Genomic DNA, 18,450 nt, shown 5'->3' on the forward strand with positions numbered 1-18,450 from the left:
ATGGCCATCTTGGCTTCCGCATTCATGATTGGTGGTGTTGAGACGGTGAGTATCCATGCTATTCTGCTCGTCTCTGGACTCCAAACTAACCAAAGCGTGCATCCAGACTGCATCCATCATGCAATGGTTCTCCGCACTTATCCCTGCCTACCCGGAAATCCAGAAGCGGGCACACGAAGAACTCGACAGAGTCGTTGGCCGGGACCGCCTACCAACGATTGAAGACGAGATCAACCTTCCCTTCTGCCACGCGATCATCAAGGAGGTCGAGCGGTGCCACAATCCCTTCTGGCTCGGCACTCCGCACGTCGCCTCGGAAGACTTCACCTACGAAGGCCAGTTCATCCCTAAGGGTACTGTCGTGATCCTCAACACGTACTCGATGCATTACGACCCTAGCCGCCACGCAGATCCAGAGAAGTTCAACGTAAGTGTTGCACATCTGACTATTTGATCACGAGTTTTTACGGACGGTCTTCCAGCCTGAGCGGTATGTCAACGACAGTACCAACAACACTGAATCTGCCAACCTCGCAGACCCATACGAGCGGGACCACTGGATGTTCGGCGCAGGGTGAGTGCCCTCTTTCACGATGGATCCTGTAATCTAAGATCTAAAACGGTCATGTATACAGCCGTCGCATTTGTCCTGGCATGATAGTTGCAGAGCGCGAGATCTGGCTGGCCATCTCGCGGATGCTCTGGGCATTCAATATGATCGAGATACCCGGCGAGCCCATCGACTTGAAAGAGTACGACGGTCTGTCTGGTCGTTCGCCCGTTCCATTCCGCATCAAGCTCGTCCCGAGGGACGAAAACGTTGCGAAGGTGCTCGGGTTGTAAGTGAGAGGGACAAGCTTAAACGGACAATGAAATCTTGACTGAGAGCTTCCTGAATATATATTGCTACTGTCAGTATAATGGTTGTATATCCTGTAAAATTATAATTATAATTATAAAGACTAATGCAGAGCAATGAGGCTGTCTGAACAGCATACTCGCTTGCGTAGGAACGTTATCCAATGGGGCTGCGCATTGAGCTTCACGGATAGACAGCTATCTGCTGAGTGAGACAATCGAAGCAAGGACCCCACACAGCACTGAGGCACATTAAACGACCGGACTTTATATCATTCCGAGCAGCGCCGACAAATTGGCAGCTGATGACATTGACATGTAGCCTTCGGGTATTATTGGTAACAGAGATCATCCACAAGGACGGCTCACAGTCTCAGCGCAGCGAATACCATAAAATAGCGGATAGAGTGAATAGATTCACGACGTTGCTGGCGACCGACTCGGTGCCCATTCCGCTCATTATCCAAGTCGCTGTGAAATAGTACGCCTTCAATTTTATCCTCGCACCAATCAAGCGCCAAGTAATCTCTCGAGGAGATGCACTGAAAAATTCATACAGTAACAACATTCTCGACGCGATCACCACCTTCAAACATGCGACCTAGTCCTTTAGCCTTCGTGCTCGCGATGATATCCATCTGCAAAGTAGCTGTAGCAGTCCCTATATGGTGAGAGCGAGATGAGCAAGTACAGGCTGATACTGATCAGCGAACACAGGACCATCGAGCTTGGACACCAGCGCTAGTAGCATGTAGGAAGCGAATGTCAACACTCGAATTCCAATAAATTGACCACCTGTGCGACGACCACATCAGCAGCGACCTCAGATTCGAGATGGGTGATACTGCCCCGGTCATCGCAAACTCCCCGCAGTACGAATGGTAGGCAGACTGTCCAGGTTGTATGCACCAAGGAGGGCTGACAAATTTTTCCTGAAGGCGCTCAATGGCACAGGTAACTAAAATTGTGGGGATCCCGACAACCAGAGCCACAAGTGGCCACAGTGTGTCGTTCAGTGATATGTCTTTATTCGTACTGCAAACATTCTCTTGGGGTTTTGGAGTTAACAGAGATACGTAGCTTAACGTATTGCACTTATCTAGCCATCACATTGCTAGAGGGCTGAGGAGTATCGTAAACGTGGAGAAGGATCGTTGGTTTCAAGTATAAACGCAAGATGACGCAGTTTCATTTGCTTTCGATTTTCCACGGGAAGTGCAGCTGTGCACTCACACCTGCTGAGCATGAAGCTCAGCAGGCGCGGTACACAGCAACGCCTCCATGGTATCGCCCGATACTATCAAGGCGAGACCATAAATGGAAAATTTTGGCGTATGAATTTGAGGGAAAAGGGGCTAGATACAAGGATTGTCAAGACATCAAGGTTATACGCAAACATATTGATAACTCACTGCAATGTCTGCCGTGATAGATGGTATCATTTAATCCCATTCAGACTGCAACAACTGCCAGATGAGCAGATCCTTGAATCCTTGAGCAGTTGGCCCCAAATCCCCTGTATTAGATATGAATGCTGGTGAAACCCCGAAAATGATAAGCAAGTTATGCTGTTATGAGAAGGGGGACGCGAGCTGAGCGCGCAGCTGGTGCGTGCGCGCGCAACGGCTTTACCCAGCATCACGCGTCACGGTGTGGCGCTAGAGCCTCAGGCCGAGCTTGTAGTACATTTTGAACAGAGGATTCAACGCAAGCCAACTTGGAGGTGGGTTACTGTAAGTGCTGATATGCTTTATGTATCAACAGAACATACATATGAATGACAATGATAATAGGAATCAACGTTCGAGACAATAACTTGTAGTAAAACGATTGGAAATGATTCCGCCCTCGCGCTTCGAGTATCCACTTCAAGGATATTGTAACGGACCCCCCTACTGCCCCACTCCATGTCTTTCTCTCTTGTTAGTGCAGAATCATTGATTTGACAACAATGCGCACAAGTATGATGATTTTTCACTTAGGAGGACGTCTGGCTTGCAACTTCAGCGGCAAGGTCAATAGCCCTCTCCGCACTACATGTAATAGAAGTGTGACTTACCGACTTTAGTGCGGCCTCGAGCGTTCTTGTAAGCCGTGACTTCCTTGACCCAGGTTGCATTGCCGTTCTCCGAAATCTGCAGCATGTATCCGCCGAGGCGTGGGTGGGGGAAAAACTGGTGCACACTGGTCCATTCACCGTTTTCCGTGCGCATCCACACCTGGATGCTCCTCCCTTCGACCACATGCGAGTGAAGATCTTCCGGCTGAGGGACCCATCCCACGCGTGGCTCTGGCTTTGCGATAGGTGCGTCATCACGCGTCATGGTGAAGGTCGACCGTTCCTCCAGAAACCTGATCTTGCGTCGGTATACGCCCCAAACAGGTAGCTGTACAGATGGTGGCATCATTTCACAAGCTCGCTGGGAATACTCCCTAGCAAGCCGGACAGTCCTCCCAACAGGACCCGGGTTGCGTGTTGAATCGTAAAGTTGAGGAGTTTGACCAGAGCGTTGCCGAACAAGGAGCCCGATTACAACCAAGAACCCAATGGTGATCGTGACACGTTCGATAGCCCACTGATAAATGATGGGAGCCATGGTCGCTCCAGCTATAAAATGTCAGTGGTCTTTACTTAAAACCCAGTTGTTCTGACTTACTGGACTGTATGATCGCTTCCAGGCTAACTAATTGTACACATTGCTCAGGTGCCTGCCTCGAGCCTGTTTCTGTTCCTCCCCATGCCATGCCCCGTACTAGAGTGAGGACGTCTTGAAATTTGATAAATCCAAAAGCTAATATCATAAAGTTAGCCTCGCCATTTACTCGCTACGCAAGCAAAGATGGACGCACGATTGGGCATAGTGAGGTCGATTTTGCAGAGAGTTCGATTAGGAAAAGTATGTGGTCAAGAATGCTGCCCGATGACTATCTTAAACCACTGCCACGAGAACGCCACTCAGTGAGTCGTCAAGGGTCCGAAGGCAGATAAAGAATCTGAGCAGACAATGCAATCTCTGTGGATTCCATGTCAGTCTTGCCAAACCTCGGCAGGCTGATGGCGGCGCTTTGACTCTTCCAGCCACTCTTGTCTGATGCTGACGCTTTTCTTGGTGGCCCCATACACAGCCCGCACCGAAGTCACGAGTTTTTGTTGCGCTTTGATTTTGTCTTATCATTCATCTAATAGCATTGTTGGCGTTCGCATTATTTGGATCGATATTCACATCTTCGCCGCACTCAATTACGGTACAATCATTAGGAACGCTACACGGAAACAGACGTCAACCTCAGCACTCGCTTCCTCTGCAAACAAGCACTCTTCTGCGCAGCTTTCGTCTTGACTCAGCGTTGCTTGTCATTGCGATTGACCTGGAGTACGTAGTTCGTCGCGACAAGTGTGGAGATGGAGCCTCTTCATGTTTTGCCATTTGCTGTCGTCGCGCAGAATCCAAATTTGAAGCCCTCCACCGTGCGAATAGGTGAACAGCTCCCTAGGATTTGGTGAGATGGCGATAGGACATGAAATTGGGTCATCACTTATTGTCGCACACCAAACGGGATCCTTTTCGTGTCCATAGATTGCATGGTGGTTGCTCTTCATGCGTTGCTGAAGTTTGCAATTGGCATGAAATGCACGACGTCTGCTGGCACACCGGTCAGTTTGCAGATGGAGCAGCAACATCCCGACAGCATCAGCTGTAGACTTGCTGTATGCGAGTAGAAACGCACATCGTCTGAGGGCACTGGGCAATAATCCTACTTACCATCGCTAATTGATGTGTTTCTCTCCGAAATACCCTCTCTCCTGGAAGCAACCGTAGTGATCAATGCAGACGGCGACCCCTGCAAGAAAATACAGTGATGAACTGTACACATTGCAGAACGAGTGGCACCTACAACCACCCTTCCCAATTTGCACCGACGGCCATTCTGACTGGATGCATCATGCATGACGCTTCAGCAAAAATGTTACCCGTCCATAAAATGAATTCTTTATCGTGAAATCAACAGGCGGCGCAAAGAAATGAAACAAAACCACGTGGAGAACGGCAATTTTGTGAAGTGGCAGTACTATTAGAGCTTACGGCACTGCTCAATATGTCTTTAAGTGTCACTCAAGATTTACTCGGCATAAGCACCAATCATTACTTAATCTCAAGGAACAGGCACCTTAAGCTTACAGAAGTCAGCATTTGTTCACTTCCCAGATCGCCGCACTCACAGAATATACAAATTTGTTAGATCTACACCAATTTACTGCATCAGCAGAGGTTCTCGAGTCACCGCATCTGATATCGCCTGACAGCCCCATCGTCCGCCGCCGTCCAAATTTCCTTCTCTTGAAGCACCCGCACGAAGCGCACAGGGTCACAATCGGTGCCAACCAGCTCCCCACGTACGCTCGGCCCACTTGGGCGTACATGTGCGACATATGGTAGCCCATCTTCGGTGGCGATCGCCAGGCCAACTTCTTCCCGGTCGCCATCTACGTCCATCCCCGCACAATCAGACGACCGTGGTAGCGCAAAGGACGACGACCAGAGTGTAACAAGCCTCAGGTCCTCTATTGAAGCACCATTCCGTTTGAAGGTCGTCAGGGGTGAGGAAAAGGAACGTGTATCGTACACAGAGATAAGACCATTTGAAGCACCAGTCGCGAGCAAATCATGGGAAGGTGCATATGAGATGGACTGCAGTGGGAATCGTGCGCTCGGGTCGGGAGTAGATCTAAAGGCCGACTGCTTCACACGTAGATCATAGACTTCAAAAGATCCATTCAGAAGCCCACAGAAGACGACTTTATCCGCGGTATCGACCTCGACGGCGTCTGTAAGAGAGGGCATGTCCGCAATATCGTCGAAATGACAGTTGGGTGTTCGCTCTCCAATATCGAGTGAGAGAATAGGAATGTAGGCTGCGCCCCCTGCTGCGTGTAGGCGGATCTCGTTTCCCGCTGCTACATCCCATAACCTCAAGGTGCCGTCCTTTGAACCCGAGAGGATATTCCGTCCGCGAGAAATTATTGCGGTAGAAGTGACCCCACGCGTGTGTCCGCGCAAAATGCGCACTGGGGCAAGAGACGCACCAGGGGAGTCACTAGAAGCATAGGGCGGATCGGCAGGCAGTATTGAAAGTGAGAAGTCGGTACCCGCCGTCAGGAGGACACGGGATGAAGGGAAGAATTGGAGGGAGGTGATGGTGCTGAGATGAGGCTTGCAGATCGCCGGCTGCGCTGTCTTAATGGATATGGAGTGCAAACAAACAGAACCATCATAGTAGCCAGTCGCAAATTGTGTCCCGTCCGGCGCAACATCGAACGCGGTGATTTTGTGAGACTGGTTCAGCGGTCACAGTTTGAGGCTAATCGCAGGACGGAGGTCTGATAGTATTACATACCTTACGTGGATCCAGAATCGAAGAGTCGGTATAGACGTCCGTTGGCACGACCAGACGAGTCGGATGGGCATGTAATGAGGGGCACGCCGCTGCGTAGGTAGCCTACGAAAGGGATCATCCACTTCGGATTTGTGCTCATTCCAAGCGCACATAGGACAGAGAACTATGGGCACTGATAAATTGTGGAGGGGCTTACATCGCCATCAAAATCGATCTGAACACCACCCCCGCCTTGCAGGCGAACGAGGCTGCGATCTGTCTCATCTAGAGCGACATACACTTTTCCATGGACAGATGATTCGCCAGTCTTGTAGCACGACAGCCAGAAGGAGTCTTCAGATACCACGCCTTCTCGAACGTCGGAGACAACAGCAGTGAAGTCGGGCTGGATGGTGGCAATCGGTAGCACTATTGGATCTGCACTCATGTCTGAATAGGAATAAAGAAAATGGGGATGCAGATAAAGCGATAGTGATATGCACGTTCACATAAAGCCGTTTGCGGCGAGCACATTCAAGAGTTAGGAGGCAAGAGCGCCCAAGCTTAAGCTCCTTGACGCCCACTCATAATCAGCTCTCTGTCTCCAGCATGCCTGAGTGCGATATGAACGAACTCAAAGACGTGAGCGTCGGTCTGTGGCGGAAGAGGGCCAGTACGCTAATACAAATATCTTGTGCTCTTTCTGGTCCATCATAAAACGGGATGAACGTATTGAGCATGGGAAACGTCTCTAGAGCCTGGGTTGCCAAGCGTGGTCGACGTCTGACAATGCATCGTAAAGGCTAGTGGGCACACGGCTACAACAACTACTGTGAGGTACGAATTCGATGTTCATAACATCCGATGCCTCATGGTTCAAGATGGCATTAGGCTATTACTCTCATGGTCTTCCTTATAAAATAATATATGGTCTTATTCGTGGACATGCAACGCCAAGACTAGGGCTGGAGTCCTTGCGCCAGCCGGAAGGATGCTCCGACTCCTACATCGGACATCCTATGCGCTCCTCAGGATGCTTCTGGCCAGACCACAGTACTCCTCCAAGTAACTAGCTCGTGGATCGTGGCTCGTTCGACTGTCGAATTGGAGACCCTACAACGATTCGATTTTTGTTTTGGCTCAGATGGGTTGCTGTCTAGTTTATGTAAGCTGGACAGAAAAGAACAGGCTGAGGCTATCATAGAAAGTCATGGGAACCAGATGGATGTCGAACTACCTGAAACCCTAGAATTGGATCTGCGCGCGCATCAGACCCGCCGGGCTCGTTGATTATTATTTTATGGTCGAAATGTTCTGACAGTCGTAGATTTTTCAAAACCGTCCTCATACCTTTCGTATTCTCGGCATTAGGTGGAGGAGCACACAAAGGTCGTTCGAGTGATATCATGATATCTACAAATACAGTTATCCAATATGCCGATCGAGCTTCAGCTTGTACAATACGCGTCTTTGTCGTAAATGTCGTGACAGCCAGATCCTCAACAGAACGTCCGTCGTTCCTACAGCTGGGCCCTCTATGCCGCATCGAACTCCTTCTCGTTGACTTCCTTGACACTCACTGGACGTGACGCTGGGCTCTCGGAGATATCACCAGGGTCAACATCTCCTTCGAGCATCTCTTCGTCGCGCCCTGCGCCCTCCTCAAATGCGGCCTTGTACTTCTCGAAATGCGAGCCGTGGTTTCTGCAAACACGCAGTCAGTCAGCGGTTTACACTTACACTACGACACGATCGATCGATCGAATCAGGTACTCACTCGGGTGCAACGATGGTGCACAGGATGACAAATCCAGCGACGACGCCGACAAGAATGCCTTGCACCTATCGCGGGTAGTGGATTGACGAAAGTTGCACACGTACAGATGGCAAACCTGACTCACCGTGGCATAATTCGCGACGACTTTCGGTTGGCCGTTTGAGATGATGGTCGTCTTGATATTATCACCCCCAGCTGGACACCGAGAACGTATCAGTTGAGGTTCATTAGGAACAGCGCCGAGTAAAAGGACACACTGGCTTCGATTTGTGCAGATGCTGAAGATACCATCTGCAAAATGTTTATGAGCAAAAGGGCATGTCGCATAAGGGCATATCTACTCACATTACCGATCTGGTACGCCGTTCCAGGGAATGTTGCACGGAATGCGGGAGGAGACATCTCAGCGAGAAAAATTGGAATCTACGAGAATGCAGTCAGATTGGCATTGCGTGGCATGCGTGGCTGATACGCACAACACCCCATGCCCCTTGCACGCCAAACTGAACGCAGAATGCGCCCGCTGAGAGCGCGCTAAACCCGTTAGGAAGGATCCACAGCGGAATAAATGCTATACAAATCGGCGAGATATTCAGTCATATCTTGGCGCTTGTTGAAGAAAATACACACCTCCAACAATAACCACACAGAGGCTGATGAGACAGGCATTTAGGGCACGCAGCAAAGAGGATGAAAAACAAAACGCACATAACTGTGAGACGACGGCCAATGTATTGACTCAGCCATCCTGCAATAGTACCTCCACTCCACATCAAGAGACTATCAGCGACACTGACGTGGATTTAGTGTCTATAAATGCACTTACGCAATAGCACCCTATGAGAAACAGCGTAAGGAGGTAATAACAAACACAAATAAGATATTCATTTACCAAGTTTCCGATGATAGTTGCTACAGTCGCATCGTGTTCACTGAAACCCTTCGTAGTCGTAAGGTAGGTGGGATACAAGTCCTACAAGCTGTCAGGGGGGGAGGATTTATACAAGACTTGGGGAGACATACTTGAGAACCGTGCGAGAGGAAGTTGAATCCTAATCAGAGAGACAAATCAGGGTCCAAGATATGTATATACACCTGAATATATACACTCACCACTCATGAGAACGATCGCATAGCAGCACAGCATCCAATGGCGCTTCAACATCTGCCCCGTCTCACGCAGGAAGATCCGCGTCTTGTTCGTGTTTATCCGCCCGCTTGCAAGTTCCGCTGCTTTCGCACGCTCGAAGTATTCGCTTTCCGGCAGGAACAAACGCGTAAATGCAGAGAAAGTAGACAGCCCCGCGCCGAGGAAGAACAGACTGCGCCAGCTTGAGGTTGTCTCGGGGACGAGCCAGAGGTTCACGACGGCCGCAATCAGATAGCCCACAGCATAGCCCTCCTGCAGGAAGCCACTCGCCAATCCGCGAACCTCGACCGGAAGGTTCTCGAGCGCAGTGGACGAGGCAAGCCCCCATATCCCGCCCATGGCGACACCGAAGAGGGATCGGACGGCAAGAAATTGTGGAAAGGTTTGCACAAAGCCGGAGCCAAGCTCGAAGGCGGCGGCAAGGAGGAGGTTTGCAATAAGTGGCCATTTTCGGCCATATCGATCCGAGAGTGCTCCAAAAATAAACTGACAGTTGTGAAGTCAGCAACGAGGACCAGAGTGAAGACATCTAGTAGACAGCGGGGGCAATTGGCTACTACTGGCATCGATACCCCCAGCCATCCGCTACACGATTCTGACGGACACTCACTGCACCAAGAGACCGGAAAAGCAGCGTTAACGTGATAGCGGTCGTCTGACATGTGCAACAGCGTTAGGAAAATCGAGAAAAAGATATTCAAAGATGGACGCACGATACTGTTTGCGGGTTTACTGAACTGTTTTTCGAGGTTGGTGACGCTGAGTGACACGCTGAAGAAATCATACGAATCGCAAATCCATGCCAACCAGCTGGGAACGAGGATATAGATGGTCGTTAGCTGTCGGACACTGTCGCAATGATACGTGAGAGATACACACCCACACCAGAAGTGCCCCCACTGGACCCATGAAAGACTGCAGAGGGCGGCCCAGAGAGTCTGTCCATCGACTGACTTCTCGCGGCGCGGAATGAAGCCGACGAAAGGGTTGCGATAGAAGCTGGAATCCATGGGGGTTAGAGGGAGGTAGGCCTTCGGGGCGGAAGAGGAAAAGCGGCGGTGGATTAAATAGCGGTAGGCGCTGGCCCCGCGCTCGTCCATATCATTTGCCCCACCTTCCCATCAGACCCCGCATAATATCTCGCTAGCAAGTTTTCCCTTGGCTTCGGCTACCCGGATCTCCATCGTCCTCCATGCGAAACTACGTATATATCAGTCCGCCAATCCTCTTCTGAAGGCTCGTCTATCCGCACGTTCATCCCAACCTTGTACTTTCTGAACATGCGTATGTATCGAAGACATACATGAGGCCCGTGTGCCCTGCAACGTTGTAGCTTGACGAGTTCGACGATCATATGCAGGGGAGATGAAAGACACGAGTGCATTCGCCTGCTAGTAGGAACTGATCCCCAGCAACCCAGTTCGAGTGATCGAAACCTAACCCCACACGGGACCACGTGGTCTTGGACAAGGAAATTACAAGGCACATAACCGGCGCCTTCATCTGCTTCCGTTCGTCTATGCACAGCAGCTGTCTGTTTAGCATGGTCGAGGACGGCACCAAAATGCATGGTAGTGTCGTTCAGAGCATCACATATATACTTGCATACTACGTAGATTTTCAAGATAGCAGAGTTCCGACCGCTCGAACTCTTCTCCACACCCCGCATGCGCGTAGGCGTACCCATGATCACATCAACGATCTGTTTCATTGCGCCTCTACGAGCTCATGTGTCTTTAGTGCTAATTTTGAACTCCTGTTCATGTTCACGAAGAGCCATAAATACATTCGTTATCTGACTGTTAGCAGAAGTCCAGTCCTCGAGGCGCTTTGACGAGCGTCATACATCCTGAGTCCGTCGTGTTTAGAGATCGTGGTCTTTTGTTCAACACACCTGTCCGGGTACTGCGAAAACATGGGTTCAATCTCGGGAGCCATTCCACTCATTCAGGTGGTGCAGAACTGTTCCTCGAAAGTCCGTGTAGCCACTTTAGGACGTCAGAACTTTCAGGGACCAGATCCTACTGCGGGATTGCGGTTAAAATGAAATTTGGCGTCAAAGAAGCCCGACGATGACGGCTTTCACCTGTTTGTAAGAGTGGTCGCCAGCGTCGCCGGGGGTCGGACAAACTTCGCTCCGTTTTTTTCCAAGTCGACTTATGGAACGGGCACTCCTTTCGCAGTCTCAGCCTCAATGCACCCTACCGACATGCACGCTATATTAATATGCCATGGGTGCTCTAGAGCACAACGTAACAACATGTTGACGGTTAGCTTTAACCTTTTGAAATTTGTTTGACAGGCGACATAGAACATGGTTATGGAAGCAGATGCAAGCGATATGAGATAACCCGTTCATTGCCGGTACACGACCGATACAGTAGCATCTATATAATAACGTAGGACAGGAAGACAGACACAATACAGAGCACGATATGAGAGCAGTACAAAACGAGTCTGATAGATGATACGCGCTGTGTAATCCGAGAAAGTGAGATGCGATGGATCGTGAGCGATACACAACATCAGATTAGAGCAGGATGGAGGCAGGATGGAACATGAACAAGAGGTGGTGATGACGACGACACAGTAGAGCAAAACGAGAACATCTAAGAAATGGACTGGGAGCGGGCACGGCCGTACCACCAGATGGCGCAATTGTTGTAGATGCGGACGGACTTGACGGTGGGTGCGAACGTCGTCCGCGCAAAAGCGAGCTGACCAGCGTAGGGGGCGTCAAGCTCTCCCAGTTCGCTGACATGACACACCTCCAGTGAGGCCGAAGACGCAGGCAACTCGTCATCCTCAGTCGTAGCTGTCCATCAGAGCATGAGCATCACCCTATATAGCCAAAAAGAGAACAGGACACTCACGGAATGGCACCTTCGTCTCTGCCAGTCTTTTCTCCTTTCTTACTCTCCTGCGCTCGCGAATATGCTCATAGAAAGCCTTGACTTGCTCGCGCGTCACCCAGCGCATATCCGTCGGCGTGAGGACCAGTAGCACGTACTCGCGTGCGTAGGGGTGGCGACTCAGCTGTCTCATCAACAGCCACCACTCGTCTCGCGTGCGCATGAAGATTTGCGTTTGCGCTTTACCGTACATGTGCACCCAAAAGACACCCGGCTCAGGGTTAGCCTGCGTTGGGGGCTGTGAGACAGGAGAGTTTGATTGGGAGAAAAGGATGTGGATCCGCCCGGGATGGGAGCTAGGTGTATGTAAATGTGCCAGCGCGGGGATATCTTCGGTTTTTGCTGACTCAGAGGTTGCTTCAAACTCAATGTCGTTGGGTATGACACTGGTGCCGGTCCTAGAATGCGAAATTGATGTTAGAAAGAAAATGAATGCGTACAAACAAAGAAGAATAGTACCAAGCAGGAATGATGGGAGGTTCCTCAGGATATTCTTGCGGGGTCACAAGCTTGACCTATGTGACAGCAGTGTTAGCAAATATATGCCACATTACTTCACTTTACATACCGTTTCCTGAATACCGGACAACTCGTGGTCTGGAGGGACCGGCGTGCCAGTCCACGCGTCGAAAGTACTGTCTGTGACAGGAATGTCTTCGACATTCTGCAGAGATGCGGATGAATTTTGAGAGCTTCGTCGCGTCAATCCGGACCCACTTTTTGTTGTGCTGCCTTTGGCAAGGAGTGATTGGCTTCTCTTACAAGACGGTCAACGAGGACGATGCCTTTTTTGTACCACGTCAAAGCCGCAATAGATCTGAGAGCAAGCATGATGTGACTTGTGGATAGGGTCGAGTGGCGTAAAAGACAATGAACCAGCAACCAGAAAAAGATGTGAATGTCAATAGTCTGAGCACAAGAGACCATGAAGACACTCACAATCGAGATGCAACAGTACAAGTGGATGATGGGAGTGGAGCTTCTATGAAAGCAGTGACAGCAATGACAGATGGTTACGCGAGAGGCGTTGGTCAGGAACTGACTCAGTGTGTGGAGATACAAAGAGCAGTGAGGCCCGGAAGGTGGAGAAGCGCCCCATTTATACCTGGCGTTATTCTGCCACATCTCAACAGACTCCGCCGCCAGCGCAGGTGCGTGATGGACGTGGCGGGTTGCGGCAGTCGTGGCTTGAACCAAATCCAGAACAACACTCACGGGTAGTGTGCCCACGATCTCAGATGAGTGTGGCAGGCAGGAGGAGCACAATAGCGTCGTCCGCCACACTATGTAGTGCAGCCGCTGATTCGGCAGACCAACTTTGTGGATGCGCTCGACGTGATAGGTCACAGTCACAGCCCATGAGTCACAGCGCCACCGTGGCCTTCAGGCGGTCGCATGCATGCCGCTCTCCCGATCCTAGTACAGAACGTTTATGAACAGGCAGCGAAGACTCTTTGGATGTGCTCCCGAGGAACAGTTCATCCTCGGGATGCTCCACATTGTGGTGCGAATGGCCACAATCATGAACCGTAGCGAGAGCCATGCATCTGTGTCTTCATCAGGGCATAGGGGACGGGATCAAGTGCCTGGTGACCATTGTCCCCACCCGCAACATGAAAACCTGATTGAATAATCAAGAGTGGCCGATTAAGCGTTTTGAGAAATTCTTGTACTCATATGTGCGTGCCGAAGAATATATTCGGCCCTGAATGTAGTGCCACGTAGAATATTTCAAGTTGCGACGAGCCAAATACACTAGTGCTTTGTCCGGGCCGTACGAGATCACGGTATCGGCGTGCAAGAATGAGGTGCTGCCCAACAATTTTCGAGTCCAACGGCGAGAGCGATGTCTGAAACGAACGGTGACGTAATGTTAGTGAAGCCATTTTGGGGTTAAGTCCACAGAATGCGCTGAAATACTATACTTCTGACAGATTACTGATACAACCGTGCTCCGCGAAAAAAAAGTACAGGTGCAGTACTTGCCATAGATAGCAAATTGGATGTTCCTGCTTAGAGACCCTTTGTATGCATGTAAAAATATACTGTTGGAGCGAATGGCTCCAGGTGTCCTCGAGTCTAAATAAGTTTACCAGACAGTCAAAGACAGGAACGAGTCAAAAACAGACTACGAGTTACTCACATCGGCAGTTCTCTTCAAAGGTACAAAAGCCACATGACCGATGAAGCTATCGTCTCTTCTCTTCCTTTATTGAGACACGTTTACGCGGTTTTGCCGGCGGCGGCGCGGGGGCGGTAGAGCGCGGACTTGAGAAGAGCATACGCCTAATCGCCTTGGCGCATATTCGGGCTCCAAGACCGACACATGCAGCGCAAATGCAGCTAGCTCCTATGAAAACATAGAGTGGATAGAGTGCGGCAAAGACTCCTGTGAGAATCGCGTATGGGGTTCGGACGAAGGCGTCGAGAGCGACCTCAGCGAAAACTAGCACAGGCGAAAAGATATACAGAAGGATAGGGTAGAGAGTAGCAATAAGGGTGATCAGAGGTGCTGAGACAGCGTGAGCGATGGACTGGGAGACGTGAAGGATGAGTGAAAATGAGAGGGACGTAGAGGATGAGATGAAGCGGAGTAGGTCGACGATAGGAGGAGTCTCCTGAGTGGGAGCAGCGGTTACTGTCTGAATAATTACTGTCGACGTTGCAGCTTCTGCCATTTTATAGATGCTACGTTCGTTGAATGCCACGGGACAGTCGATGGGGATAAGTCGTTAGTCTGCTGTGTGCCGTCAAGTCGTTCGTTGAGCATGCAATACGACAGGCGCTCGCAACATTCGCTCCAATTATCGATTGCCAGCGGCTATCACCGGTCTGAGCTTCCTCGATAAATGTTAGCCTGCGTGGCCAGCAAATATCGCTGGATCATTATTTGAGCACCCTTCTTTCTTGCACTGGCCCCGCGATGTCTCAGCTTTTAGCTTACTGTCATTCTGGCCTGACAGAGGGTACCATCAACTGGAATACATGTTCGCGTTAGAAGTTCGACAAGGAGCCTTTGGCAGTCAGCCAATGCAACTTGAAATACATGTAATAACATACGAGAGGGAAGAACCAGTACACGGTAGAATTGTCCGCTTATACATGTATCATTTCAATATCTTCAACCACCGGTGCATCGTTTTCCTTCTGAGTTGCCGTCTCTCCATATATTTTTTGGCGGGCCGGGGTCTCCTCACACTTCTGCCCCCCAATAGAACATACCTCGGCCGTTGGCTCTTCAATATCATCACCCCCTGCATCTGCATAGTCTAGAAGCGCGCCCATGTTTCCGACGAATTGGGAAGCAAACTCTAATGTCTGCCAGTCCGCTCTGGAGGTGAATGTTGACGGAGACCGTTGAGAACGCATCTCGCGACCAGAGGCTGAGATTCGGCGCAGGTTAAGCAAGAACCGTGAAATGAGTATGCATGCCATTCTACGAAATGAGCTCAGTTCTGTCCATACCCTTGAAACGCGGAAACCTCCGGATGCCGCCTTGAAAGATTAATCACTTACGGGATCAAGAATAATGTCACGTAGCCACCGAAGACCTATTGGGACGATGAGCATCATACTTAGGCATTATGGTATAGTTAACCCACCGATTCGCTGACGAGAGGTGCTGCGGTAACGACTTCGAGGATGTTCAATATAAGAAGAAAGCTGTGCACCGCGAATGTCACATCGCGCTTATTCTAAAGTCTCGTTGCATTACAGGAGAACGTACATGAAGTATATTGTCCCTACGCGATGAGTGAGCTGAGCCTATCCTTCTAGGCAAGGCATTACACGCACCATCTCTAAGTATGACGGTAAGCGTCGAGGCGTCGATTGCCCCGCGCGAAGCGACCCGCCAGCCTTGGAAGGTATTTTTCCAAGTGACAGCAATGACAATGATTTCTGAAATCATAGATGCTATCCGTGTAATGATAGATACTGTCGAAGCGTCAATTCGCACGGGCCATCACAGATGGAATGATAATCACATCTGAAAGAAGTTTAAGTAAAGACAATATGTCACTACAACCAGTGCACGGAGCTCACTTGGTTGCTACAGCGGTGGAAACCTTAGGTTCTACATTGCAGATCACGAGAGGCTCCATAAACACCACGACAGGATACGTTGTTTCAATAAACTTAAACTGTGTCTCGTGTAAGCAATGAGACTAATAGGGTAAACAGAGAGAGGATACCAAGTTGATCGCCACGGGAACAAGTCCGAATGCGAATGCAAGCAGCGCGGATCGCTTATCAAGCCCACCTATGGCGTATGTGCGTAGAGCCGCAAATACTGGGGAAATATGTTCACATCGGTGTCTATCACGATGTTTAATTAAAGCTCACCCGCAGCGATAGCATTTAACACAATACTCGTAATTCCTTGTAGCACGAAGATAGCCTCACAGCTGTCAGCGCGAGATGAATGTAAGACGATGGGTAATCACGGTATGATATGGACGCACCCCTGTATAAATCATTTAGTGCACGAAGGCACATAGCAATTGAGCTTGCTTACCGGTCCCGTTGTCCAATTGAACATGGATAACAAATAAACTCCACCATATAGCAAAAGAAAGTATCGATTTAGGAAAAATATGATCGTCGAGCCCGATAATTTTCTCGTCCAGATCAAATCAACTTCGCGAGAAATGGTGACAAAATACTCATAGAATATCAAAGCTAGGGGGTTTAATGCTGGATAGTTGAAGAATTATATTGCGAATATATATTTACCGCACGCTGCACATTGGCACAGTGATTCCGTGTATCTGATGGATAGTACATCATTGCAAATGATAACGAGGGTGAAGTAGAACACTTACAGCGTCTCAAGGATGGTTATCTCCATCTGAGCGGAAGACATTTGGGCACCGGACTGGTGTATCACAGAGGGAGATATCCCGTTCCAGGGTGAGCGGATAACAATCAACTCGAGTTTGAAGAACGAACGAGCTCTATAAATATGAGCGTATGGGAGTTTTGACTTTCGAAAGAAGCGTTGGATGCTTCGCAGAACCTCCGTTGATACAATGGAAGGCTAGTTCAGTCCAAAAGCATCCGAGTCATAATTGCGATGTTGAAGTTGCTTTGCAGCATATCCTCTCTTTGCTAAACGATCCAGTGATTATGTTTCAAACAAGCTATATTGCGAAATGTTAAGAAAAAAGGAATAACTTATTTCAGCACAAGTTCACTTACCGTAGGCTGTCTTCCAAACCCCAAAGCATCCATCAGCTGTGTGAGTATCACAGATGGGGCCATGCTATTTATCAGCCATCGTTGATGAAGTCAAGATTTCTAGTCTGAGTCATCCTGCCTATTCGAAGCTCACTGGTGTGAACTTCTAGAAGATGTGGGCGAGTGCTGCAGGATCGATTGTCGTGGAGACAAGATTCCTCGGAGTTATTTGAGTAAATAAACATATCCAGTCTCGAACCACGCAGATACGGACCTAGTTGTATCGTGTATAAGTCTTACAAAGACGTGCAAGCTCTCCAAAATGGCACTGTATTGCCGACATGGCGACCTAAGCGAGATGAAGTTGAATTAATTTCCTAACTCGTGAGTGATGCATAGCCCATTTCTCAAATGACAGCTGTCAAGGAATCGCTCAAGACTCGCACGATCAGTCATTAACCCTCCCACCAGCACATTCACCGTCAGATTGCCAATCCGGCTTGCTCCAGAGATGTTCAGCCTGCTGATATGCTAGGGACTGAGCATGCATCTTATTCCACATTTCAGGTGTGGCCTTGCTCAATCAATTAAGAAGGATTCAATGTACAATAAGATGGCTTTTGTAATGATATGTATTCTATTATCACAAGATGTCTCATGGGATCCGCGGGATTTCATAATTTGAAGGTCTCGCTCTGATACTGCTGTTAGACTATGTACGCCAGTGGCATGGAGCACTCACTCATCCAATTTACAGAACTTGTAGATGAACCTTTGCTGCCGATAAGGGTAATGCTCATCTCAAAACATGCAGCTGGCCTCATGAATGTGTCACATATTGCATGTCTTCAGATATCAGGACTCTGCATGATCACTTTCTCATAATAGTTCCTTCACTAATCTCCTGAGGTTTCTATACCTTGTATCACCAAACTTGTCCTTGACATGATTTACAAACTGCACTAGTAGCCTTCTTGTAATTGGTCCGTATATGTCTGTGTCTCGATAATTAATATTAGATAGGATGCCACCTATCCTTCATATTAAAAATCAAATTTGATCCTGCTGCATCTGACTCAAAAGTGAGTAGCCTGACTTATGCTGTAATTCTTGCAGATCGCAATGAATGCAATTCAAGTGTTGTTACAGCATGAGGGGGGGGTTTCTTTTCTTTCCTAACTATTTGTCATTGACCCTGT

The 18,450-nt window shown here is 49.3% G+C and overlaps 6 protein-coding genes across 6 annotated transcripts; 1 reads left to right on the forward strand and 5 right to left on the reverse strand.

Moving 5' to 3' along the window:
- Nucleotides 1-24: 24 nt before the first annotated feature.
- On the forward strand, nucleotides 25-843 carry FIBRA_09014 (uncharacterized protein; the record flags this gene model as incomplete). The annotated part of the gene is made up of 4 exons (XM_012330613.1): nucleotides 25-45; nucleotides 107-427; nucleotides 483-574; nucleotides 636-843. The coding sequence occupies 4 exons, from the start codon at nucleotides 25-27 to the stop codon at nucleotides 841-843; spliced, it is 642 nt and encodes a 213-aa protein (XP_012186003.1).
- Nucleotides 844-2,836: 1,993 nt separating this feature from the next.
- On the reverse strand, nucleotides 2,837-3,718 carry FIBRA_09015 (uncharacterized protein; the record flags this gene model as incomplete). Its single annotated transcript, XM_012330614.1, has 4 exons — nucleotides 2,837-2,859; nucleotides 2,918-3,466; nucleotides 3,516-3,650; nucleotides 3,709-3,718. 4 exons carry the CDS (start codon nucleotides 3,716-3,718, stop codon nucleotides 2,837-2,839), a joined length of 717 nt encoding a protein of 238 aa, XP_012186004.1.
- A 1,420-nt stretch (nucleotides 3,719-5,138) lies between these two features.
- On the reverse strand, nucleotides 5,139-6,682 carry FIBRA_09016 (uncharacterized protein; the record flags this gene model as incomplete). The annotated part of the gene is made up of 3 exons (XM_012330615.1): nucleotides 5,139-6,194; nucleotides 6,256-6,357; nucleotides 6,452-6,682. The coding sequence occupies 3 exons, from the start codon at nucleotides 6,680-6,682 to the stop codon at nucleotides 5,139-5,141; spliced, it is 1,389 nt and encodes a 462-aa protein (XP_012186005.1).
- A 1,087-nt stretch (nucleotides 6,683-7,769) lies between these two features.
- Nucleotides 7,770-10,171, reverse strand: FIBRA_09017 (uncharacterized protein; the record flags this gene model as incomplete). Its single annotated transcript, XM_012330616.1, has 15 exons — nucleotides 7,770-7,938; nucleotides 8,012-8,076; nucleotides 8,136-8,206; nucleotides 8,269-8,302; nucleotides 8,357-8,434; nucleotides 8,488-8,582; nucleotides 8,642-8,664; nucleotides 8,720-8,776; nucleotides 8,838-8,848; nucleotides 8,904-8,984; nucleotides 9,035-9,063; nucleotides 9,125-9,647; nucleotides 9,772-9,816; nucleotides 9,875-9,971; nucleotides 10,041-10,171. 15 exons carry the CDS (start codon nucleotides 10,169-10,171, stop codon nucleotides 7,770-7,772), a joined length of 1,509 nt encoding a protein of 502 aa, XP_012186006.1.
- A 1,599-nt stretch (nucleotides 10,172-11,770) lies between these two features.
- Nucleotides 11,771-12,904, reverse strand: FIBRA_09018 (uncharacterized protein; the record flags this gene model as incomplete). Its single annotated transcript, XM_012330617.1, has 5 exons — nucleotides 11,771-11,976; nucleotides 12,035-12,471; nucleotides 12,533-12,588; nucleotides 12,642-12,737; nucleotides 12,791-12,904. 5 exons carry the CDS (start codon nucleotides 12,902-12,904, stop codon nucleotides 11,771-11,773), a joined length of 909 nt encoding a protein of 302 aa, XP_012186007.1.
- A 1,358-nt stretch (nucleotides 12,905-14,262) lies between these two features.
- FIBRA_09019 (uncharacterized protein) lies at nucleotides 14,263-15,983 on the reverse strand (the record flags this gene model as incomplete). Its single annotated transcript, XM_012330618.1, has 6 exons — nucleotides 14,263-14,715; nucleotides 15,296-15,509; nucleotides 15,590-15,624; nucleotides 15,676-15,736; nucleotides 15,801-15,816; nucleotides 15,869-15,983. The coding sequence occupies 6 exons, from the start codon at nucleotides 15,981-15,983 to the stop codon at nucleotides 14,263-14,265; spliced, it is 894 nt and encodes a 297-aa protein (XP_012186008.1).
- Nucleotides 15,984-18,450: the final 2,467 nt, after the last annotated feature.

The sequence above is a fragment of the Fibroporia radiculosa genome, assembly GCF_000313525.1.
Source record: "Fibroporia radiculosa TFFH 294 genomic supercontigs, scaffold6284, whole genome shotgun sequence".
Taxonomy (NCBI): domain Eukaryota; kingdom Fungi; phylum Basidiomycota; class Agaricomycetes; order Polyporales; family Fibroporiaceae; genus Fibroporia; species Fibroporia radiculosa.